Source organism: Physeter macrocephalus, chromosome 8, assembly GCF_002837175.3.
Source record: "Physeter macrocephalus isolate SW-GA chromosome 8, ASM283717v5, whole genome shotgun sequence".
Lineage (NCBI taxonomy): Eukaryota > Metazoa > Chordata > Mammalia > Artiodactyla > Physeteridae > Physeter > Physeter macrocephalus.
The window spans coordinates 144,901,154-144,923,907 of record NC_041221.1 but is presented as its reverse complement, the minus strand read 5'-3'; the positions used below and the strand labels follow the sequence as shown (position 1 = coordinate 144,923,907).

Sequence of the window (22,754 nt, the reverse complement as noted above, 5' to 3'; positions counted from 1 at the left end):
CTCAGTTTCTTTTCAAAAGGTGGCAGATCAGTCAAAACTGGACCCACAGACCTGCAGGGTAAATTTGATTGGAGCTGAGTAGCAGCCACCTCCTTGCAATGTATGGCCTGAACTCTCTAGTTTGCACAGTCCCTCTTGTACACCCCTGGCGTCCTCCTCTCATTTATGTTTCTATCAGGTCTCTCTTGGCACTTCAGTTTGTGACCTCTGGTTTCCTACTACTGCTACATTTTAAAGATGAGGCATAAACACTTTAGAGAAGCTGAAATGAAATGTGTGGGGATGTAAAGATGCAGCAGGGTAAACAGACCTGGCACTCGAATGGCCTATAGAACCTGTAGAATGACAGAATGACTTTAGCTGAGGCCACATAGAATAGGTAAGCAGCAGAGTCGTGTCCTGAATTGAGTTTTAGTCCAGCATTCTTCCCACAAAACCTTCCAGCCTGTCTGAAATCGTATGTCAATTTCTTCTAGGAGGCCTGATTCCCCCCAGCCAACACTAACCCTACCCAAAATAAAGATAAAGGACAACGTGTGTATGTGTCTGTGTCCCTCTGTGTGTGTGTGTGTGTGTGTGTGTGTGTGTGTGAGACAGACTTTATTTAATCTTAATTCAAACTCTAGGGATTTAGAATTAACACCCTTGGCCTGTGAGCTTCATATACACACCAGAAAAGATTTCAGCCTTGGAATCTAAACTGTCTGTTCTGCTTTACCCAAAATGACCTTTATAACCTGCCCCTGTCCAGTTTCAAAATACTCTTTGGCCCACACAATTTCATGATTTCATTTGGGAAGACTGAGTCTTCAAGGCTTACATCATGTGCTGCTGTCAGAAAACTATTTGGGGACATTTTTCCTTTTTACGTACAGCTTTTTGTGTTGGCATAGTTGAGATGTTACTACTGAGCTTTTCATCTAATTCACATATGAGCTGGACTTGTTCCTAAAATTTAGAATTCTAGGAACTATATAGAATAGAGATCACCATAGCTTTCAGACACCACCAACTTCAATTAATTTGTTTCCCGGGCTGCTTTAATATTCAGCTCTCTGAGCTGAGCCCTGAGGTCAGAGGTCATCTCCAATTCCAGGACAGCCAGAGAAATATCAGCCTCTATCTAACTTATCCTTTTGCCTTCTAACATCACTCTCACACTTTATCTGCCACATTCACATTAGAAATACAATCTTCATCTGGATTTTGACCAATTAACCTCCCCAAATCTTGGTTCTGAAGTTCCCCCAAAGCAACTACGCCTTACTTCATCTCCTCTTAAAAATAAAGCGTTGTGTGTGTTTTCTAATTATGAAAAAGGCTAAGTAGACTTCATGGGGAAAAAAAATAGCACTTCTTTTAAAACTGGTATATTTCCATGCATGATGATTTGGCTCTGGCTGTATGTGGCTCTTTCAAAGACCCTGTGTTACAGCGTCAGCTGCTTAGGTGCAAGGTGACAAAGGCACTCATTGATGGCTTGGTTTTGACTTTCCAAAGGCTGGTGAATTCCTACATGAATATGGCCTTGAAAGCAATTGGCTGAGCTACAGTGTGTGGAAAAAGTTCTATTTACCTAAAGCACACTGAATTTTTTGTTGCTTTCTGTGAAAGCAAAATTGATTCTCCTGTGGGTTTAAAAGAAAAAAAGTCCATTTCTCACCTTTCTAAAGGAATCTCATGGAGACCCCTGGGTAGGGCAGTTTACCAGGCCCAGGGAGCCAGCAGCTTCCCTGGGAGAGCAGTGAACAGCCCAGGCCCAAGAACAGATGGCCCTGAAGCAAGAAGGCCATCTCCCCCTCCCAGAAGGAAACAGCTCTACCAAAGTCCCAGCAGATAATGTGGCCACCTTTGATTTCTAGAACCGCCCATAGGATATGACCTCACTGTTTTAAAATGTTCTTACCGCAATGTATCTATATTTATTGAAAAAATAATACATGAGTGTAGAGAACAGCTCACACCATACAAAAGAGGACAGCACAGAAATCCAGTCTGCCCTGAGGCAGCCACTGTGCCACTGTGAGCGGTCTACCTTTCCCAAATGTCCATGGACATTCCTGGGTGTGTGTATGTATGTGTGTGTGTGTGTGTGTGTGTGTGTGTGTGTGTATATATACATATATATATATGTATATACACACACACACACACACACACACACACACACACACACACACATTCCACCACCACCACCCTTGACAAGTGTGATGATTCTATTTTGTGACTTACCCTTCCCACTTGCGTATATTTTGGCATCTTTCCCTATCAGCACAGATACAGCTAGTCGCTCTGGAGACATGCAAAGTATCCACTATGTGCAGGCACTCAGTTTGCTTAACCATCTCCAAGTGATAGATATCAGCTATCTCCAGACTTTTTAAAGCAGTCTGGTTGAGAGCCCTAGATGGGGAAAACAATGCTGTTACCTACATTTGGGAATATAACTATAGGATTTATTAGCATATGTAGAATTACTGGGTCAAAGAATATGTGCATTTTAATATATGAGAGACTATCTACCTATGCTATCTCTCCAACCATAGTCTGAGAATCATAGCTGGAAGGGGCTTTAGGGATTCCCTAATTCAGTTTTTTAAACTCCCGGATTATCTTTAGAACCCAAGGCTCCCACAGTGGCTGCCTGGGCCAGGGGTGAATGGGGGCAGAGGAGGACAGGACAGGGAGTGAGGGAAAACCAGGAGAGGTGCAGGATCTCCATGTACCCAACTCTGCTTCCATTAGGGCGGCATTACTTTCCTCTGCTCTATAGGATTAGGGCCCATGCTTTGTTAGGGGAAAGGGTTCTGCTACTTGACACCAACAACAAACAAACACCACCAGTTTTACAGCTGGGGAAACTGAGGCCCAGAAAGGACACATAGTGGAACCAAGACCAGAGCCTGAGTCTTTGCACTCTAGATCTATTCCTAACTCCATTTCATCGTGCTGTGGGGCTCACCTGGTCTTCCCTTGGATGCTTCCTACTGCAGGGAGCTCACACCTACCCTGGAGCAGCCGATGCCATGGGAGCCGCTCTAGAAGGGGTTCAATCACTGTAGCTGCTTCCAATGCTGGGTGTTGAGGAGCAGCCTCTCTCTCCCTCGTGAGCCTGAAGAAGGTCACGATTGCCCGTCAACTAGACACCCTTGACTAGATGAGGAATTTTCCTCTGTGGAGGTTCTGAGTCAGGAGGCCTGGATGGGGCCCAGGTATCAACATTTAAATCTCTAGGGCAATAGTTCTCAAAATAACCTGTAGTAGAGGAACAATTTTTTTTTATTTCCAATGTATTTTGGACTGATACTTTTCAAGATATGATAAAAGTCTATTATGCAAAAAATAAAAATTTTCAAAGACACACATAACTTGTCTTTTTTAAATTATCGGTTTCAACAGACCTAACCTAACTCAGTCAAATTGCTGTAAAAGTTTCTAAACACTGACTGACAATTTCTGTTTTTATCTCATCATGGAATAGTAACAAATAGTTTGCAGACTGGTACCAGTCCAGGGACCACACTTTGAGTAGCCCCCATTCTAGTGAGGGTGCTACAGAGAGGAAATCACTATTTTAAGCTATTAACCTTAAGTGACAGCAGAAAGAGCTCTGAGCACAAGAGTCAGGGGCCAAGGTTCTGGTCCTGGCTTACTGTCTTACTATAAATGAGTCCTTTCCTCTCTCTGGGTCTCAGTTCTCCTATTTGTAAAATGATTATTACTAACCTGCCCATCACGTTCCAGAAAGGTAATGGATTTTTCCCTGGAGAGCTAGGGAAGAGGAACCACCTGCCAGTATCCAACCCCATGTTAGGAATTCATGTAATTGAACAGATCTAATTTAAGAGAATAGGGGTTTTAATGGTGTAAGGAGGTGGGAGGGATGGAAGAGGTGGAATGTGAGTTGGGAGGCATGAGGGATGATTGGGAAGGCAAGTCTGGAAGAGCTGACGCAGCAAAGAGCAGCTGAGTGGAGGAGTGAAGGAAAAAGGGGGCCGTGACCATGGAGCTGACCCCACATGGAAGATGGCTGGGTTGACGATGATGACAAATGGGACAGAAGCCTCCTTCCACCTCCCTCTCTCACTAGACTCCACCAGCAATCTTTCTCTCTTTTTCCTTGTACTGAACCCCCAGATTCCCTTGGAACACTTCCTATGTCTCTTCCCAGCCCCAGATCCCAGCCCCTGCCTGGCCACTGTGAGCTGGTTCCAAGGAGGAGCACACTGAACCCTGAGAGTCAGCTGAGGACAGGGAGTTCCAGGGGCACTGGGGCACGCCCTTAGAAGGTCAGGCTGGTGCTTCTGGAAAACCACAGGGCACAGGAGAAAGAACAAAGCCTTTCTCAAGGACACACCCCTGCTGAAGTACTGTCTCAGACTCTGAAGAACTTTCTCTATCTCTTTTGCCTAGGAAATCAACTTTTACAAGGTCATTGACTACATCCTGCATGGCAAAGAAGACATCAAAGTCATCCCGTAAGTCTCTTCTCAGAACATGTAGAATTGCAGGCACGTTATCAGTGTCCATAAGATACTCATTCCAAGATCGACACTAACCAAACCCAGGAAGGCCACACACTCTGTTCGAGGCAGGGAGAGCAGTAAGGAGGCAGTGCGGAAGGGTGGAAAGACCATGCAGTTTGGAAAATGAGGCTGGATTCTGACTCAGCTGCTGTGAGTTCAAGTCCCAAGCCCAGTGTCAATTAGTGGCCCGGGGACTTCCCTGGTGGCGCAGTGGTTAGGAATCCGCCTGCCAGTACAGGGGACATGGGTTTGAGCCCTGGTCTGGGAAGATCCCACGTGCTGCGGAGCAACAAAGCCCGTGCGCCACAACTACTGAGCCTGCGCCCTAGAGCCCACAAGTCACAACTATTGAGCCCACGTGCCACAACTACTGAAGCCTGCATGCCTAGAGCCCATGCTCCACAACAAGAGAAGCCACCACAATGAGAAGCCCGCGCACCACAATGAAGAGTAGCCCCTACTCATAGCAACTACAGAAAGCCTGAGCACAGCAACGAAGACCCAACGCAGCCATAAATAAATAAATAAATTTATTAAAAAATAAATAAATAAGTGGCCAGTTTGGGCCTCTCTATAGAATGAGGCCATGGTGTCTGATCACGGCTTTTCAATGATTTTCTATGGAGGCACATCTGGGGCCTAATGCAGAGGGTGAGGCAGAGGCAGGAAGTTGGCAAAGAAAGTGACTCAGCCCCCAAGGAAAGCTTATTCTCTCTCTCTCTCTTTTTTTTTTTTTAAATATTTTTTTATTTATTTAGGCTGCCACAGGTCTTAGTTGTGGCATGCAGGATCTTTAGTTGTGGCATTCGAACTCTTAGTTGCGGCATGCATGTGGAATCTAGTTCCCTGACCAGGGATCGAACCTGGGGCCCCTGCACTGGGAGCACATAGTCTTACCCACAGGACCACCAAGGAAGTCCCGGAAAGCTTATTCTCTGATGTCTTCTTATATGACCTAGGAGAATAATGAAAAGGCAAGAACTCCCAGAGGGTGAGGCCTCCAACCTACCTGCAGGTGGTGGAGGCTCAAAGGCCATTTTAAGATTTCAACAGTCAAGAACGTTTTTAGTATCAGCTTGTACTTTTTGATCAGTAGAGCACTCTCCAAAACTTAGCTGCCTTGTTACCTATGTGAATCCTCTGTGGGTACCAAGAGCCACCCCACAGTTCTGTCTGAGGCTTGGCTCTCTTTCCCAGCTGAACTGCAGACTCCGTGAGGCTGTGATCAGCCTCTGTGGGAGAGCCTCACCTTTGGTCTCTTTTCTGGTCCAAATGAAGGGATGTATAGCAGATCACCTTAATCCTTAAATAGTGGTTGTGAGAGGCCACAACTGCTGCCAAACAATTTTGATAATCCTGTCACTCAGATCACTCAGTTCTCTGGTTTATCTTTTACTGGTTGGGGATGAGAGACTGCTTCAGGTTCCTGAGTTTCTAGGTTCTCTCTCATCAGTCCTGTTTGCATGAAGACTGAGTCTTTCCTAAACTCGTCTCTTTCTTTTTCTTCCTTGTCAACTGCATATTCTGCCACCATTCTGTTTTCTAACCACTTCTCTAGAGGTGCCAGTTTATCAAACTCATTGTCTGTATTCTGAGTTATCACAGATCACAGTTCTCCCCAATGTCTCACCACTCCTCACCAAGTATCACACCCTTCTAGCCTCTGATAACATCCACCTTGCTGCCTTCTACAGTGTGGCTGTATCCACATTGAATTTAATATAAATTCTTAGAAGTAACTTAAAGAGATTATACTATGATGCAGCACGGAAATAAAAAGTGCCTTTGAATGGCACAAAAAGCCAGGAAAAAGGTATGAAATATGATAAAAATCAATACCTAAATCTAAAAGAGCTCTGTTGATATGCATAAAGTAATAATTATAAGTTCAAAAAGCACTGTATTACAGATTAATTGGCAGAATATTATCTTTCTCAGTTACATATAAGAAATGGTTCTTAGGAATTCCCTGACCATCCAGTGGTTACGACTCCACACTTCCACTGTAGGGGGCATGGGTTCCATCCCTGGTAGGGAGCTCAGATCCCGCAGGCCACATAGCACGGCCAAAAAAAAAAAGAAAGAAAAAAAAAACCAGTTCTTGTAAGAACTGTTGAGTTCTGAGATATATGTAAAGAAATACCATATATCCTATTTACCAGAGAGCTATCTAAAAGATAAGAATACAGAGAGAATGAAAGTAAAAGAATGAACAAAAGATATGCCTTGCAAATGATAATCAAAAGAAAACTGATGTAACTATGTGACTATCAGATAAAAATAGGTCTCAAGGTGCATTAGTAAAGGGACTTCCCTGGTGGCGCAGTGGTTAGGAATCCGCCTGCTAGTACAGGGGACACAGGTTTGAGCCCTGGTCCAGGAAGATCCCATATGCCACAGAGCAACTAAGCCCATGCGCCACAACTACTGAGCCTGTGCTCTAGAGCCTGCGAGCCACAACTACTGAGCCCACGTGCCTAGAACCCGTGCTCCGCAACAAGAGAAGCCACCGCAGTGAGAAGCCTGCACACTGCAAGGAAAAGTAGCCCTTGCTCACCGCAACTAGAGAAAGCCCGCATGCAGCAACGAAGACCCAGTGCAGTCAAAAATAAATAAATAAATTTTTAAAATAAAGAAATAAAGAAAGAAGATTTTTGTTATTAGCGAAAATAACATATTTATAAACAACTAGCATATTTTCATTGTGACCAGAGAACACTTCTGTATGATTTCAATCGCTTGAAATGTATTGAGGTTTGTTTTATGGCCCATTTTATGGCCCATTATATCACCAGTTATTGTAAATGCACAGGTATTCTTGAAAAGACCGAGTGTTCCGTAGTTTGGGGGTGAGGTACCATGTTCTATATATATCCATTAGATTAAGTTTGTTAATTACCTTATTCCAATATTCTCTATTCTGTTTGTTTTAGTCTGCTCTATCAATGAGCAAACATGAATTTATCTGTATATTCTTATATTTCTGCCAGTTTTTGCTTTTTTTTTTTTTTGAGGCTTTGTTATTAAGCATATACACATTTGTAAATTCTTCCTGGAATTGAATTGACCTCTTTTTCATTAAGAAGTGACTATATCTCTACTAATGCACTTTTTTAAAAAATTAATTTTATTTATTTATTTATTTTTGGCTGCACTGGGTCTTCGTTGCTGCGCGCAGGCTTTCTCTAGTTGCAGTGAGCAGGGGCTACTCTTCCTTGCAGTGTGTGGGCTTCTCATTGCGGTGGCTTCTCTTGTTGAGGAGCATGGGCTCTAGGCACACGGGCTTCAGTAGTTGTGGCACATGGGCTCAGTAGTTGTGGCCCGTGGGCTCTAGAGCACAGGTTCAGTAGTTGTGGCACACAGGCTTAGTTGCTCTGCGGCATGTGGGATCTTCCCCCACCAGGGCTTGAACCCGTGTCTCCTGCATTGGCAGGTGGATTCTTAACCACTGTACCACCAGGGAAGGCCCCAGAAAAATCTTCTTATGTTTGGAAACTAGAAACTATTTTTCTGAAAAAAATAAAAAGGAATACACTTCCATATAATCCATGGGTAAAAGAAGAAATCAATGGAAATTATGACATATTCTGAAAGAATGAAAATATTACATATCAAAACCAATGTGATGCAGTGAAATCATGCTTAAGGTGAAATTTACAGTCTTAAATATTCATATGAGAAAAGAATACAATATAAAGTAATAAACTCTGTACCCACTTGTATCAGTCGGGGTCCCAGCAAATAATAGGCATCACATTCAAATTAGGGTAATTCAAGGAGGCTTTACTTATAAAGGGATGAATTATAGAGGTGTGGGTGGAATGAAGGAAACTAAAAGAGAATATGCTAGTAGTGAGGTTGTTGTAAGCATTCCTGGGCCCAAAGGAAATTTCTAGAACCTGGAAGGAGAAAGTGTCACGTAGAGCAGGGCATCTTGAGAGAAGTGTTGCCTTTCAGTCAAGAGACGCAGTAAACCCAGAGCAACCCTGCCAGGGGGTACCCAGGGAAATAAATAGCCTGACCTAACTGTTCTACCTGCCTCTAGTTTTGGCCAGGTCTCCTCATTGGGCTAAATTCAGTCAGAAGCTGGAAGGCCAGGCACCCTATTGATGGAGTCCACACAGATTGGCCTCCTGGGACAGGGAGGAGCAGGTTGGAGAGTGGATCTGGAGGGGCAGACAGAAGCTATCCATCACATCATCTCAAGAAACTAACAGCAAACAAGCAGATAAATAAACCCTCCCCAAAAGAATAAAGATAAGCCCAGAAATTAATGTAATATTAACAGAATAATGAACAAATGCCAAAAGCTGGTTTCTTGGACAGATTAACAAAATTGATGAATTTCTGGCAAGACTGAGCAAGAAAAATAGAAAATCAAATGAGCTGTATCAGGAAAGAAAAGGGGGATAACCACAATGACACAGAAATTAACAAGATAGTAAGAGGATATTATGCCAAAAATATTTTAAATCTAGATGAAAGAGGCAAATTCCTGCAAAAATAAAACCTACTAAATATAAATCACAAAGAAATAGAACACCACAATAGTCTTATAACAATAAAATACATTAAAACCTTCCCACAAAGATATTCCAGGCCCAGATGCCTTTAGGGGTGAGTTCTACTAAATATTTAAGGAAGAAATAATGCAATTCTCATACAAATTATCCAAGAGACTAGAATAAGAAGTGGCTAGCATAAACTTGATGCCAAAACTCAACAAAGACTGTATGAAAAATGAAAATTCAGACCAAGCTCACTTGTGAACATAGATACAAATATGCTAAATAAAATTTTAGCAAATAATAACTAAAAAGGATTATATATCATGACCCAATTGGGTATATTCCAGGAATGCAGGGCTAACATTAGAAAAATGAATAAATACAATCTGCCACGTTAAGAGAAACATGACATAATTATCTCCATAGAGGAGAACTTTCTTAATCTTCTAAAAGTAATTTTTCTTTTAATGTCTGAAAATACTAAGTATTGACAGAGACGTGGAGTAAAGGAAGCTCTAATATACTGCTTATGGGAGTATAAATTGGCATGATCACTTTAGAAAACAGTTTGGTCTTACCTGGTAAAGTTGAAGACATGCACATCTTATGACCCAGTATTTCTACTCCTAGAACTAGCACATGGAATTGAATGCGCATATACACCAGAGTGTTGGAAGCAGCAGTGCTCATGTTAGCCTCGCACTGAGGGAAATGTCCATCAACAGTTGAATGCATAAATTATATGCAATCTTACCAGGGAAAATGGTTGAAGTCAATCAAACAAATGAATTCCAGCAACATGAAAAAGAAGTCCAATGAAATAATGTATGCACATTGATTCTACCTAAAACAGGTGAAACAGGCTACAGCAAAACAGGCCACAGAAAAGCAAGAATCATAACACTGGGACAGTGGTTACCTTTGGGGTTTGGCAGAAGGTTGCGAGTGACGGGGGGTCAGGTCAGAGATTTCCAAGGTACCGACAAGGTTGTTCTTTCTTGATTTTTTTTAAAAATAAATTTATTTATTTATTTTTGGCTGCGTTGGGTCTTTGTTGCTGCACACGGGCTTTTCTCTAGTTGCGGCGAGCGGGGGCTACTCTTCCTTGCTGTGCGTGGGCTTCTCATTGCGGTGGCTTCTCTTGTTGCGGAGCACGGGCTCTAGGTGCGCGGGCTTCAGTAGTTGCAGCACACGGACTCAGTAGTTGTGGCACACGGGCTCAGCTGTGGCTCACAGGCCCTAGAGCGCCAGCTCAGTAGTTGTGGCGTATGGGCTTAGTTGCTCCGCAGCATGTGGGATCTTCCCGGACCAGGGCTTGAACCTGTGTCCCCTGCATTGGCAGGCGGATTCTTAACCACCGCGCCACCAGGGAAGTGCCAGGTATAGTTTCATAGGTGTTCACTTTCAAACAACTGATGAAGTTTTTAATGCATTTTTCCATGTGTGTATATATTTTTCGCAATAAACAATAAAAATAATACCCAAAATTGTGATATTTCTGTGTGGGATAAATAAGTATGTAAAGCACCTAGCTTAGTGCTTGGTATGTGGTAGGAGCTCATCCTAGATGGGTTTCCCTCACTCTACATGATATTAAGCTAACTCTCTGTATGTAAGTACTAATGGAGGGAAATGACGGCATCTGTTTTTGCTCAGCAGCCAATAACAATCTGTTGCATGAATTTTGTCTCTTTTCTTAGGGAGTCAAACTCAGTGTGAAATTAATAAAACTGATTTATCACTTTTTTCTCAGTGTCTACATTTGGACATTAAGATGCTTAGCCAAGATTTGGGGCTTGGTCTGGTATAGTAAGTGGGTGCTTGGAGCCACCAGAGAGAAGAGGGAGGGTAAGATCCAGTTTCAAGTTTTTAGTCCAACTGTCCCTACATCAGAAGTTACCACTGGGGGCTTCCCTGGTGGCGCAGTGGTTGCGAAACCGCCTGCCAATGCAGGGGACACGGGTTCGAGCCCTGGTCTGAGAAGATCCCACATGCCGCAGAGCAGCTGGGCCTGTGCACCACAACTACTGAGTCTGCACTCTGGAGCCCGTGAGCCACAACTACTGAAGCCCACATGCCACAACTACTGAAGCCTGTGCGCCTAGAGCCTGTGCTCCGCAGCAGGAGAAGACATCGCACTGAGAGGCCCTTGCACCGCAGCGGGAATTGGCCCCCGCTCTCCTCAACTGGGGAAAGCCCGTGCACAGTGACAAAGACCCAACGCAGCCAATAAATAAATAAATGAATGAATGACTGAATAAATAAATAAATAAAATCTATTATTTTAAAAGAAAGAAAAAAATTTAAAAAAAAAAAAAAAAAAAAAAAGAAGTTACCATTGTCTTTGGCCTTTACAGGAATCCACCTCCGGACCATTGGGCTTTAGTGAGCGGTCTTCCCACTTATGTTGCCCAAAATGGCCTGGTAAGTAATACAACTTTGAAGGGGGAGAGTTTTGAATCAGGTGGAAAGGTGAAGGGATTTCAGATCAAGAGAGTGGGAAACACGATGGGAAGTCTGTATCTCTAAAAGCCTGGTTCTCCCATTTCTCAATTCACTCGATGGTTGGTCCAAGGGGATGCGCAGAGAATTGACATTTGAAGAAATATGAAACACACAGAGAAAGAATCCTCAGATGGAAAGGTGCACAGTCTCAGTGACAACTAAAGATACTTATGCAAACGTCAGGGAGAAAGTCACAAGTGGCTGGTCTACCAGGCTCACCACAGAACAAGTCCCAGCCTCTCATTCCAGAGACTTAGTTGCCACTCCCAACCCCCCGCCCCGCCACATTTCCAGCCACACAGCAGAGCTCAAATGCTCTATCTCCCCCCATGCCCTACCTGCTTGGGGTGCAGGGTAGAGTGAGAGTATCTCCTACCCTAGGGAGAAGGGTCATAGCTGCACATCACCCCAATATTTGAGCCTGCTTATCTCTGTATCCTTCCCCAGGCACACACTACACAGTGGTGTTCCTGTATCAGGGTGTTTATTTATTGGGCATTTTCTATGTGCCAGGTGCTGTGGTTGGCTCTGGGGATACAATGATAGATGAATCAAAGAGTTTCTGTTCTGAAGCTCATCATCAAATGGGAGATATCTTTATGAACAGATACTGAGACTATAATGTGATAAGGCCAGATAGAGATGTACATGGTATATTCTAGGAACACAGAGTAGGAAGCATCTAAACCAGCTTTACTTGCCAGAGTGTTTTGGTCTGAGTTTTAAAATAAATAGGGGTTAGGCAGGTGGGGCAGGAAAGGGGATTGCATGTGGAGGAAACAACATGGGCAAACAACAAGGGCTTGGAGGTTTGAAGCGACATAGAGTGTGCAGTTCCCTGTTGCTGGAGAATTAGGTTTGAGACAGGAAGATGGCAAGAGATGAGGCTTGAGAGGGAGGGAGGGGCCAGATCACAGTAGCCTTGGACACCAGGTCAAGAGGGTGGGACTTTAATCTACTGGCGATGGGTTTTTAAGCAAGAGGTTGGCACAATGAATTTTCATTTTAGAAAGAAAACTCTGAACACTCTCTAGAAAACAGATCTGAAGGGACTAAGACTGGAAGCAGAGCGAAAAGTGTGTCCTTACAAACAAGAGATGAAGAGCATCTCAACAAAGGCAAAGGCAGTAAAGAACACTAACTCTCTTCATTGCTAACAGCCATGGAGTGCTTATGATGAGCCAGGCAGTGAATACATTTGCTGATTTAATACTCATGACTCAGACAGAGATGAGGTGGAGAGAGGGAGATCAGGGCTCAGATCTAACACTGAAAGGGCTTTGTGATTGGTTGTGAGCAGAGAGGGAGGGAGAGAAGGACCAAAGCCAATTTCAGGCTTCTAGACTGGACAGATAGTGCTGCCACCAGGTTTGGATGTAAGATGCTGAGATCAGTTTCAGACAAGGTGTGACAGACTTTTTTTCAGAAGCAAGTGTCCAGCAAGCAGCTAAAGAGATGACTCTGATGCTGTGGAGCGAGAGGAGGGATGAAGATAGAGATTTGTGTCAACAAAAGGTAGAGATCTATACTGACTACACTACAGACAATATGATAGTATATCTGGTCCTTGACCACTTTGCTCCTAGGAGCAGATGGTACTTGAAACCATGAATGTGGATGAAGTCACCAGGGAGAGTGAGGGAGACTGGGGGTAGAATGCTGGAGGATGCCAGCATTTAAAGATTGGGTGGAGGAAGAAGAGTGTGTGAAGGAGAATCAGAAGAAGGGTTCAGAGGTGTCTGGAGGCCCAGGAGAGGGTAGTGTCATGGAAACCAAAGACGTAGAAAGTTTCGACAAAGAGAGAGAATAACAAATGCAGCAAAAGTGATCCAGTGAGATAAGAACCAAAAACTCCCATTGGGTTTGGCAGTTAGGAGGTCATGGGTGGCCCTGATGAGAGCAGGCTTGGTGGCAAGGTGGAGGCAGAAACCAGCGGGTGGTCTGCTGAGGTGTGGATGGGTAATGAGAAGGTAGAAAATGCAAGAGAAGGAGGAGAAAGCCTGATGGTCACTACAAAGACCACATTGGGTCAAGGGAGGATTTTGTTTTCAAGGTTGGGAGAGAATCAAGCATGCCCATGGACTGAGGCTAAAGAGCCCTCAGAGAGGTTAGAAGTCAGGAGAGAACTATAGTAACTGATGGAATTGGCCCAAGGAGAGGCCAGAGGTGTGGTACAGTGGATGGGCAGTCTTGAACAGGAGCAGGGACAGCTCATCCTCTCAGACAACAGAATGGTCTGATCTACTGAGATAGGCAGGGTCAAAGCAAGCTCACATGGTACCTTTTTGAGAATTAGAAAAAGTGCCCCTTCTTGATGGATGAAAAGAGAAAGGCTAGGGCCATTGTTCTGCAAGTCAAGAACAGGCTGGATTTCAACTCCCAGTTACCCTCTCAGCCAGATGCCTTTGTGCAGTGCACATGCTACACAACTGTATACAGTGGCCCCATGGGCAGGACTCTGGAGGGATCAGATAAGTGTTATCTGCAATGATAGGGTAAACTGGTCCAGTTTTCAGGAGAGGAATCTTGCAATATAAATACAACCAGAGCTACAGCACGTTTTACTTCTTCATCTGCTGTGAAGTTTACAGCACAAGGAAAAATTCCTTCCTGACAAAAATATAATTGATTCAAAGATGTTTAGAGTAGCATTATTTACATTAATTTAAAAAACTGGACATAAACAAATACTCAACAAAAGGGGGCAAGAAAATGCGACACCTTACTATAAAGCTACAGTCATCAAAACAGTATGGTACTGGCACAAAGAACAGGAGAGAAAGCCCAGAAATATGCCCACACATACATCATCATACGTCATTGTTGTATGATCAATTAATCTACAACAAAGGAGGCAAGAATATACAATGGACAAAAGAAAGTCTCTACAATAAGTGGTGCTGGGAAAACTGGACAGCTACATCTAAAAGAAAGAAATTAGAACATTCTCTAATACCATATACAAAAATAAACTCAAAATGGATTAAAGACCTAAATGTAAGATCGGACACTATAAAACTCCTAGAGGAAAACATAGGCAGAACACTCTCTGACATAAATCACAGCAATATCTTTTCGGATCCACCTCCTAGAGAAATGAAAATAAAAACAAAAATAAATAAATGGGACGGCATTAAACTTAAAAGCTTTTGCACAGCTAAGATAACCATAAACAAAATGAGAGGACAACACACAGAATGGGAGAAAATATTTGCAAATGAAGCGACCAACAAGGGATTAATCTCCAAAATTTACAAACAGCTCATGCAGCTCTATATCAAAAAAAAAAAAAAGACAACCCAATCAAATAAATAGGCAGAAGATCTAAATAGACATTTCTCCAAAGAAGACATACAGATGGCCAAAAAGCACATTTAGCAATATTGATCTGAATTCAAATGAACTACAAGGTAGGGGGTATCTACCAGTTTCCATTTAGGATGAATGTATTTTAAAAGGGGCTACCGGGCTTCCCTGGTGGCACAGTGGTTGAGAGTCCGCCTGCCGATGCAGGGGACACGGGTTCGTGCCCCGGTCCGGGAAGATCCCACATGCCACGGAGCGGCTAGGCCCGTGAGCCATGGCCGCTGAGCCTGTGCGTCCGGAGCCTGTGCTCCGCAACGGGACAGGCCACAACAGTGAGATGCCTGCGTACTGCAAAAAAAAAAAAAAAAAAAAAAAACAACAACAAATGAACTTATATACAAAACAGAAACAGACTCATAGACTTAGAAAACAAACTTATGGTTACCAAAGGGGAAAGGTGAGGGGGGAAGGGATAAATTAGGAGGTTGGGATTAATATAGACACACTACTACATATAAAATAGATAATCAACAAGGACCTACTGTATAGCACAGGGAACTCTACTCAATACTCTGTAATAACCTACATGGGAAAAGAATCTGAAAAAGAATAGGTATATGGATATGTATAACAAAAAAATAAATAAAAGATGAATGAGATATGAAAAAAGCTAACATTAAAAAGAAGAAAATGGGACACTATCCAGCTATTAATAACAACAAATTGTAGGCTTAACTTTCTCAAAGCTTGGAAATAACTCAGAAGTGAAGCAAATGGTAAGAAGTCATGTTTATAAGGCAGTTTTCCTGTTTGGTAGCCTCAGTTAATAATTCAAAACCATCTTAAGCATGTCTACCTGATGAAAAGAATGTGAATGCCTTGGATAAGGACATGATATTTCTGAAAATAGCATGCCCATTGCCCTCAATGGGTACTCTATCAAGTCTAATCATAACTCCATTATTCCTCTTCATGGCTTTCAGATTTGCAACATCATGAATGCACCTGCAGAGGACTTTTTTGCATTCCAGGTAAGTTATTTTTTATTTACTCTCTCAGTCATATGATATTTTTCCCCCCAAAGAGGATTCAAATACATTAGAATCCATCTACTTTACTGGGAAGCAGCCTCAACAAAGTGAAAATGTGAGTGCAAAAAAGTCATGTGCCCATGGAAGTGGGGAGAGAGTTAATTTGGTAAATCCAAGGTCCTATTTGGTTTTAAGGTTTACACCCTTTGCTTTCTGGCCTCGGGACCTTTGCTTATGCAGTTCTCTCCCTTACTACCATCTCTTGTCCAAATCCCCTCTGCCCTTCAATGATAACCTCAAATGCTATGAAACTTCTATGAAGTTTTATTCTGCTTCCCCTGGCTGAATATCATTTCTGTCTCCTTAGGATTATCATGGAATGTTGTTTAGTATTTCATTTGATTTTGTTTGTTTGTATTTTTAAAAAATGTTTGCAGAGGGCACGCTCTGGGCCAGGCATGGGCACGATGCTACACCAGCTACAGAGGTGGACCAGACAGGCATGGTCTTTGTCTTCAGGGAGCGCACGATCATATGGGGAAAGAGGCATGTGGAGTGCTGGTCAGGACAAGAGCAGAGGGACAGAGGAGGGACTCTCCCAGGGGGGCTTGACTTCCTCTGGGAAGAGTCAAGGAACGTGTCCCTGAGAAATTATGTTTGGGCAGTAAAGAAAGGAGAGAGGATTGCAGGAAAGAGAGGGTTTGTTGGAAGGAACCAGAGTAGACCAATGAGACTGAGGGGAGAGTGGTGGGACGAAACTCTAGAGAGGTAGACACAGGCCAGGTCACACAGGGCCTGGAAGGCCATGCCAAGGAGTTTGGCTTTCTTACTCTATTTCCCTTATGTCATCTTTCATGATCCCTCCTTGTCTTTTAGATTAATTCCTCTTGGCCAAATATGGGCTTCCTTTGGTCAAAGGTCGGGGCTTATCTTTCTTAACATGTGCAGCTCTGGGTGCCCTGTCAATATTTCTTGAGTTTAGCATGCTAGGTGTATGAAAACCAAATCATGAGCAGTCAGGAAATAATTAAGATGGAAATAAAAATGACTCATAGCAAAATTAGTGTTTTTTTTCTCTTTACTCCTTAAATAACGTTATGAAAGACCTTAGAGAGAATATCCTTCCAAGGTTAAAACCGTATGCCTTGTGTTGTGATGTTGACCACATCAGTGTGACAAGGCAAATTGTTGCTGAGAGTTGCTAACCTGATTATAACCACAACAGAACTTGATCTTTGCCCAAGTCATCTGATTAACTGTAGTTTACCCACTTTAATAAATAAAATCTAATCTTGTTTTTAGATTCCAGTCTACTGTCTCCAACTCATCCTCCACAAAGTAGCCTGAGTGATTTTTAAAAGAAAAACATAAGTTGCATCAAGTAACTTCCCTCCTTAAAAATATTTAATACTTTCCCATTTCACTTTTATTCACTTCCAATAAAATCTGCCTCTTTATCATGGCCTTCAGAGAGGCCGTGATAGAAAAGGTTAGGGAGAGACCTGGGAACTTGAACTCAAGTTTCCTGACTGACAGCCCTATGCTCTTTGGACTGTATTCTACATCCCTCTGAAGTCACTCTCCTACCAGGTGCTGAGTTCAAGTGCTACTTAAATAATAATAATCATCTTGCCACCTTTAAAATCTTGGAACTTTCCAGCTAGAAGACTCTCCAACTCCAGGAAGCCTTCCTTGACTTCCTCCCCTCCTCTGGCTCCCACAGTGCCTTGCAGAACTTCCCACATGCAGTGTGATTGCCTGTTTACCTTCCAGGTGTGAGCAACCTGAGGCCAACACCTCTGCCTTATTTTTCTTGGTTCTCCCATCTTCTAGCTCAGGTTCTTGTACATTGTAAAATACTTGATAAATCTTCAATGAATCAGCGGAAAAAAGGCTAGAAATTGTCTAGTTATCCCCATTTTATAAATGATGAAAGTGAGGCTCAGAGAGATGGGAAATGACTCACAAATGGTACCTTATGACTGACCAAGATATTTCACCTCTATTTTCTCATTTGTTCCATGAGGTACATACTCTTACTACCAGCCCCATCTATAAATGAGAAAATTGAGGCTCACGGAGATAAAACGACATGCCAAAAGGAACACAGAAAGGCAGGTCGGGAGGCAAAAGGTACAGATTATATCCAGTTGATTAGTTCAAAGTTACAAGCATCACCAACATGGCCCCTTTCAAGCCAGTCCCCTGCAGTTAGCTCCTGTATCTGAAAGGGAAACACTACCTCCCTGGACTGTTTGTTTGCATCATTAGATCCCCAATACACAACTCGCTGCCTGGCACATGAGGGCCCTGACATTTTGGGGATGAAAACAGTATAGCTATCTGGCTTATGGCACTCCCACCAGATGCGCAACCTGCTCATGGCGTTTGGCGACTAAAATCATGCAAAACCCAACAAGGTCTAACCTCTTTCTACCCCCTCAGCCAATCAGGGTCATAATGCAGCATGAAGTCCATTACAGATGCCTCTGCAGCCTGGTACCTGAAGCAAACTTACTCTGGCTCTTCTCTTGCAGAAAGAGCCTCTGGATGAGTCAGGATGGATGATTAAAAATGTCCTTTCTATGCCAATTGTGAACAAGAAGGAAGAAATTGTCGGGGTGGCCACGTTTTACAATCGCAAAGATGGGAAACCCTTTGATGAAATGGATGAGACCCTCATGGAGGTACGGTTTTTGAGGAGGCCTCTAGACGTGGTATTCAGAGTTGGCTCACCAACGAACTTGGCTTCCAGAGCCGCATGGTGGGGCCCTTGTGTGCTGCTGCCCCAGCTCAGGAGGGATCGGAGCTCACCTTGTAGACACTTTCCTGACTCAACATTTATTCTCTTTGCTCTCCCTTCTGGACTGCAGCAGTTGTCAGAGAAATTTATATTCCCTTTTTTAAAAAATTAACAAACTTTACCTTTCAGAGAAGCTTTAGGTTCACAGCGAAATTGAGCAGAAAGTACAGAGAGTTCACTTATATCCCATGTCCCCACATATGCACAACACATTCACTTTTTGTGAAATTATTAGACATCAGGATGGTGCTTCATGTGTGTTAGAGATTTATTCAAAGTGCATTCCCATCCATTATTTCATCTTATCCTAACAACATCTCTTTGAGGAGGGCAGCACACAGCTAATCAAACCCATTTTGTAGCTGAGTAAATGGAGGTTTAGAGAGTCTTGCCCTAAGTTACAGAGGCAGGATCAAACCTGGATGTTCTGCCTCTGATTCTTCCTTTCTTTCCTTTCAGTCTTTGGCTCAATTCCTGGGCTGGTCTGTCTTAAATCCTGACACTTATGAGTCAATGAACAAACTTGAAAACAGGAAGGATATTTTCCAAGACATGGTGAAATATCACGTGAAGTGTGACAATGAAGAAATCCAGAAAATCTTGGTGAGTAGTGTTTTTTTTCCTGTTTCTACTCTAGAAATGGCTGCTCTGGGGACAGCTGTCCCTTGCAGGGTTACCTCAGTCTTAGAACCAGACCTTGGCTTAACAGCTCTAGAAACTCCATTTTTCTCTGTGCTCAGGGCTAGCACGGTACTAGAGATGGAGTCACCAACCACAGTCCCTACTCTGAGAGGAAGCTCTATCTGACAGACCAATGGACAATGGTCAGCTGCTCAGAGCCTCCCTCCATGAGGTCAGCTCACTTAGAAGACTCAATCTTTCTGAGCAAAGAAATAGTTCAGAGGGGGGTTAGATGTTTGTAGGAAGCCCTCACATAGTTTCATCACTGTACAGTATATAAGGTAATTTCACACTTATGATGCTTACAATAGCCCAGTAAGGTGGGCAGGGAAAGGATTTGCTTTTTTTGGCTGTACCACATGGCATGTGGGATTGTAATTCCCTGACCAGGGATCGAACCCACACCCCCTGCATTGGAAGCTTGGAGTCTTAATCACTGGACTGCCAGGGAAGTCCCAGGTTAAGAATTTTTACCCCCATTGTAGAGATGAAGAAATTGAGCCCCAGAAGGGGGAAGTAATTTGTCCCCAAATCACCCAGCTTGCTAAACAGGTCTCATTTAACATTCAGGACAGTGAGCAAATTATGAAAGAGCTGCCTTGGGAGGTAGTGAGCACCCCATCATGAGAGGTATCTAAGCATAGGCTGGGTGATCATATATCAGGGAAACTATAGAGGACAGTCCCACCTGGGTGGGAAATTGGATGACAGGCTTTCAAAGATATGTGAGAATCAGTGATCCACCATTCCTGGGATTTTGATCTCAAAGAGATGAAGATTTTAGAAGTAAACAGAATTAGCCAAAGGGCATTGGATATGATGCCCAGCTGAGTTCCCAAGACTTTGGTTTATACACTGCACAAGTTGAAACAACATAAGCCAATGTTTTCAGAGGGCATTTCTTAAGCTGGGAAGATACAACAAATTGATCATTTTGATCCCAATAACTAATAAATCCAAAGGAGAAAACATCAGTATGGATGAACTGACCCATATGGTTTGCTTGTCTCAGTCCATAATTTTAAGCCAAATGATGGATATGTAGACCCTATGGAGGCATAGCTTCAGTGAACCAGTTAAAAGTTAATAGACTATACTCTACATCAAGAAATCCGAAACCAGTTATTGGGTCCAGGTTCCCCCCTCCTGAAGCACGTGGGGAAATGGGCCCAGAGAGGGAAGGAACTTGTCTCAAGTCACACAGTAAGTGAGAGAAAGAGCCAGGACCATGAGCAAGGACTCCAGACCCCCAGTCAGCGATAATAACAATATCAACAACAGCATTACTTAATTTTAGCACTTACTATGTGCTAAGCACTGCTCTCAGTGATTTACATGCATTATTTAATTTAGTTGCATATATGTTTTTGGAAATGACTTTGCATAAGGGAATTCCCTGGAGGTCCAGTGGTTAGGACTCTGTGCTTCCACTGCAAGGGGCATCAGTTCGATCCCTGGTCTGGGAGCTAAGAACCCACGTTTAAAAAAAAAAAAAAAGACTTTCCATAATCTAATTTTAACTTGCCAGTTAAGTACTTTTATTATCTCCATTTTACAGATGAGGAAATGGGAGATCCAAGCCAGTAACTGGCAGAGCTCGAATATGCACGAACGGCTCCATGGCTCCAAAGCACATGACCTTGAATTTACTTGTCAATAAATGTTGAATGACACCCTCTCTGAGTTGGTAGCTCTGTTGAAAGAACTTTGGTGGAAGAAGAAAAAAGGAAATGGAAAAGTAGAGATATATTTAGACCTTAGATGTAGTAAACTAATTCTTTTCTCTGCTATTTCGGGCCCCGACAGAAAACCAGAGAGGTGTATGGGAAGGAGCCGTGGGAATGCGAGGAAGAAGAACTGGCTGAGATACTGGTGAGCTGGGCAGCAGCTGGCCCTGACCTGTTACAAGCGCAGGGTGTGCCCCAAGCATGGGCGGGGAGTGTCTCTGCCAAGCATGACCCTTGCCACTCTGCTCTGATCCTTCCAGCGGACTCGGGATAGGGACAGGGCTTGGGTGGGGGGGATAGGAGAGGGACCCAGGAACTCTTCATGTGTCCCAGTCACTTGACTCCATGTTTCACACAGCAAGGACAGCTGCCAGATGCAGAGAAATATGAAATTAATAAATTCCACTTCAGCGACCTGCCCCTGACGGAACTGGAGCTGGTGAAATGTGGAATACAGATGTACTATGAGCTCAGGGTGGTGGATAAATTTCACATTCCTCAGGAGGTGAGGTCAAAACAAACGTTTGATTTCCCTTTTTCTTTTCCCTGTTTCTTTTTTGCTTGTTAAAAAAAAAAAAAAAAAAAACTCAATCTGTAAACTGCCTTAAAAAGAGTGTACCCTCAGCTTTTAGGATTTAAAGCATTAGTCACATCGCACAGATGCGTCATTTATCAGAAAAGAGACACATGATTCCTCTGAACTGTGGTGTTTCTCAAGGTGGGTACTGAGGCACTGAGTTCTGAAGACTATGGATAAATGGGATGCCAAAAACGGTCCTACAGTCAAACAGAGTGGGAAAAGTGGGTTAAATCCATTTAAACAGGACTTTTTCCCCTGCAGGATTCCTTAGGTGTGCTGGGCATCTAGGGGGATGGGGATGGACACAAAGGTGGAGGTGGGGGGTATATCGCGTGCAGAATTTCCCAGACTTCTTTGATTAAAGCAGCGGTTCTTAATGTGTTGCCCCAAAGCACATCAGCATCACCTGAAAACGGATCAACACGGGTGCACAGGCACGCGCGCGCCCCCCCGCCCCCACTCCTAGCTGTAAGGAATCAGAAACTGTTTTCACAAGGCCTCCCCACAGCCCGGAGCGATTCAGACGTGCACTCAAGTCTGAGAACCACTGATTTAAAGACGCCTTTGATTTTTCTCCCGTACAGTTCCTTTAAGCTTCTCCCAGGGCCTTGTTTCATAACCACGTCCATTGTCATAGTACCTAGCAGTTTGCAAAGTGCTCTCACAGCCTTATTGCATCTATTGCTAGTTCCCACATGTAGTCCAGGGCGGGGGCTGGAGCATCTGGGGTTCAGCAGGCAGCATCCCCCCCCACCATCCCCCAGCCTTGGCGCAATGTTGCTGCCTCACTGATGTGCATGTGTTCGCAGGTCCTGGTGCGGTTCATGTATTCCCTGAGTAAGGGCTACCGCAGGATCACCTACCACAACTGGCGGCACGGCTTCAACGTGGGGCAGACCATGTTCTCCTTGCTGGTGGTACGGGCGGTGGCGGCATCTGGGCGGGTGGTGGTGGGCAGGACCGCGGGCGGCTGCGAGCTCCTGCCACACTGGGACGACCTCGTGCAGCTCCCCTAGCAGCAGCGGCATCATTCTTCTACTTACTGCTTTTTTTTAAAAAAATGCAAAAAGAGTACATGCTTAGCATA

The 22,754-nt window shown here is 43.6% G+C and overlaps 1 protein-coding gene across 1 annotated transcript in view; it reads left to right on the top strand.

The window, feature by feature from the left end:
* Positions 1-22,754, top strand: part of PDE6A (phosphodiesterase 6A) — a 61,418-nt gene that overhangs the window by 20,350 nt on the left and 18,314 nt on the right. Inside the window, exons 6-13 of the mRNA XM_007130657.3 lie at positions 4,414-4,478; positions 11,392-11,458; positions 15,829-15,876; positions 18,414-18,563; positions 19,139-19,282; positions 21,167-21,232; positions 21,446-21,592; positions 22,477-22,584. Coding sequence (XP_007130719.2) covers positions 4,414-4,478; positions 11,392-11,458; positions 15,829-15,876; positions 18,414-18,563; positions 19,139-19,282; positions 21,167-21,232; positions 21,446-21,592; positions 22,477-22,584 — 795 coding nt within the window. The remainder of the gene's footprint in view (positions 1-4,413; positions 4,479-11,391; positions 11,459-15,828; positions 15,877-18,413; positions 18,564-19,138; positions 19,283-21,166; positions 21,233-21,445; positions 21,593-22,476; positions 22,585-22,754) is intronic.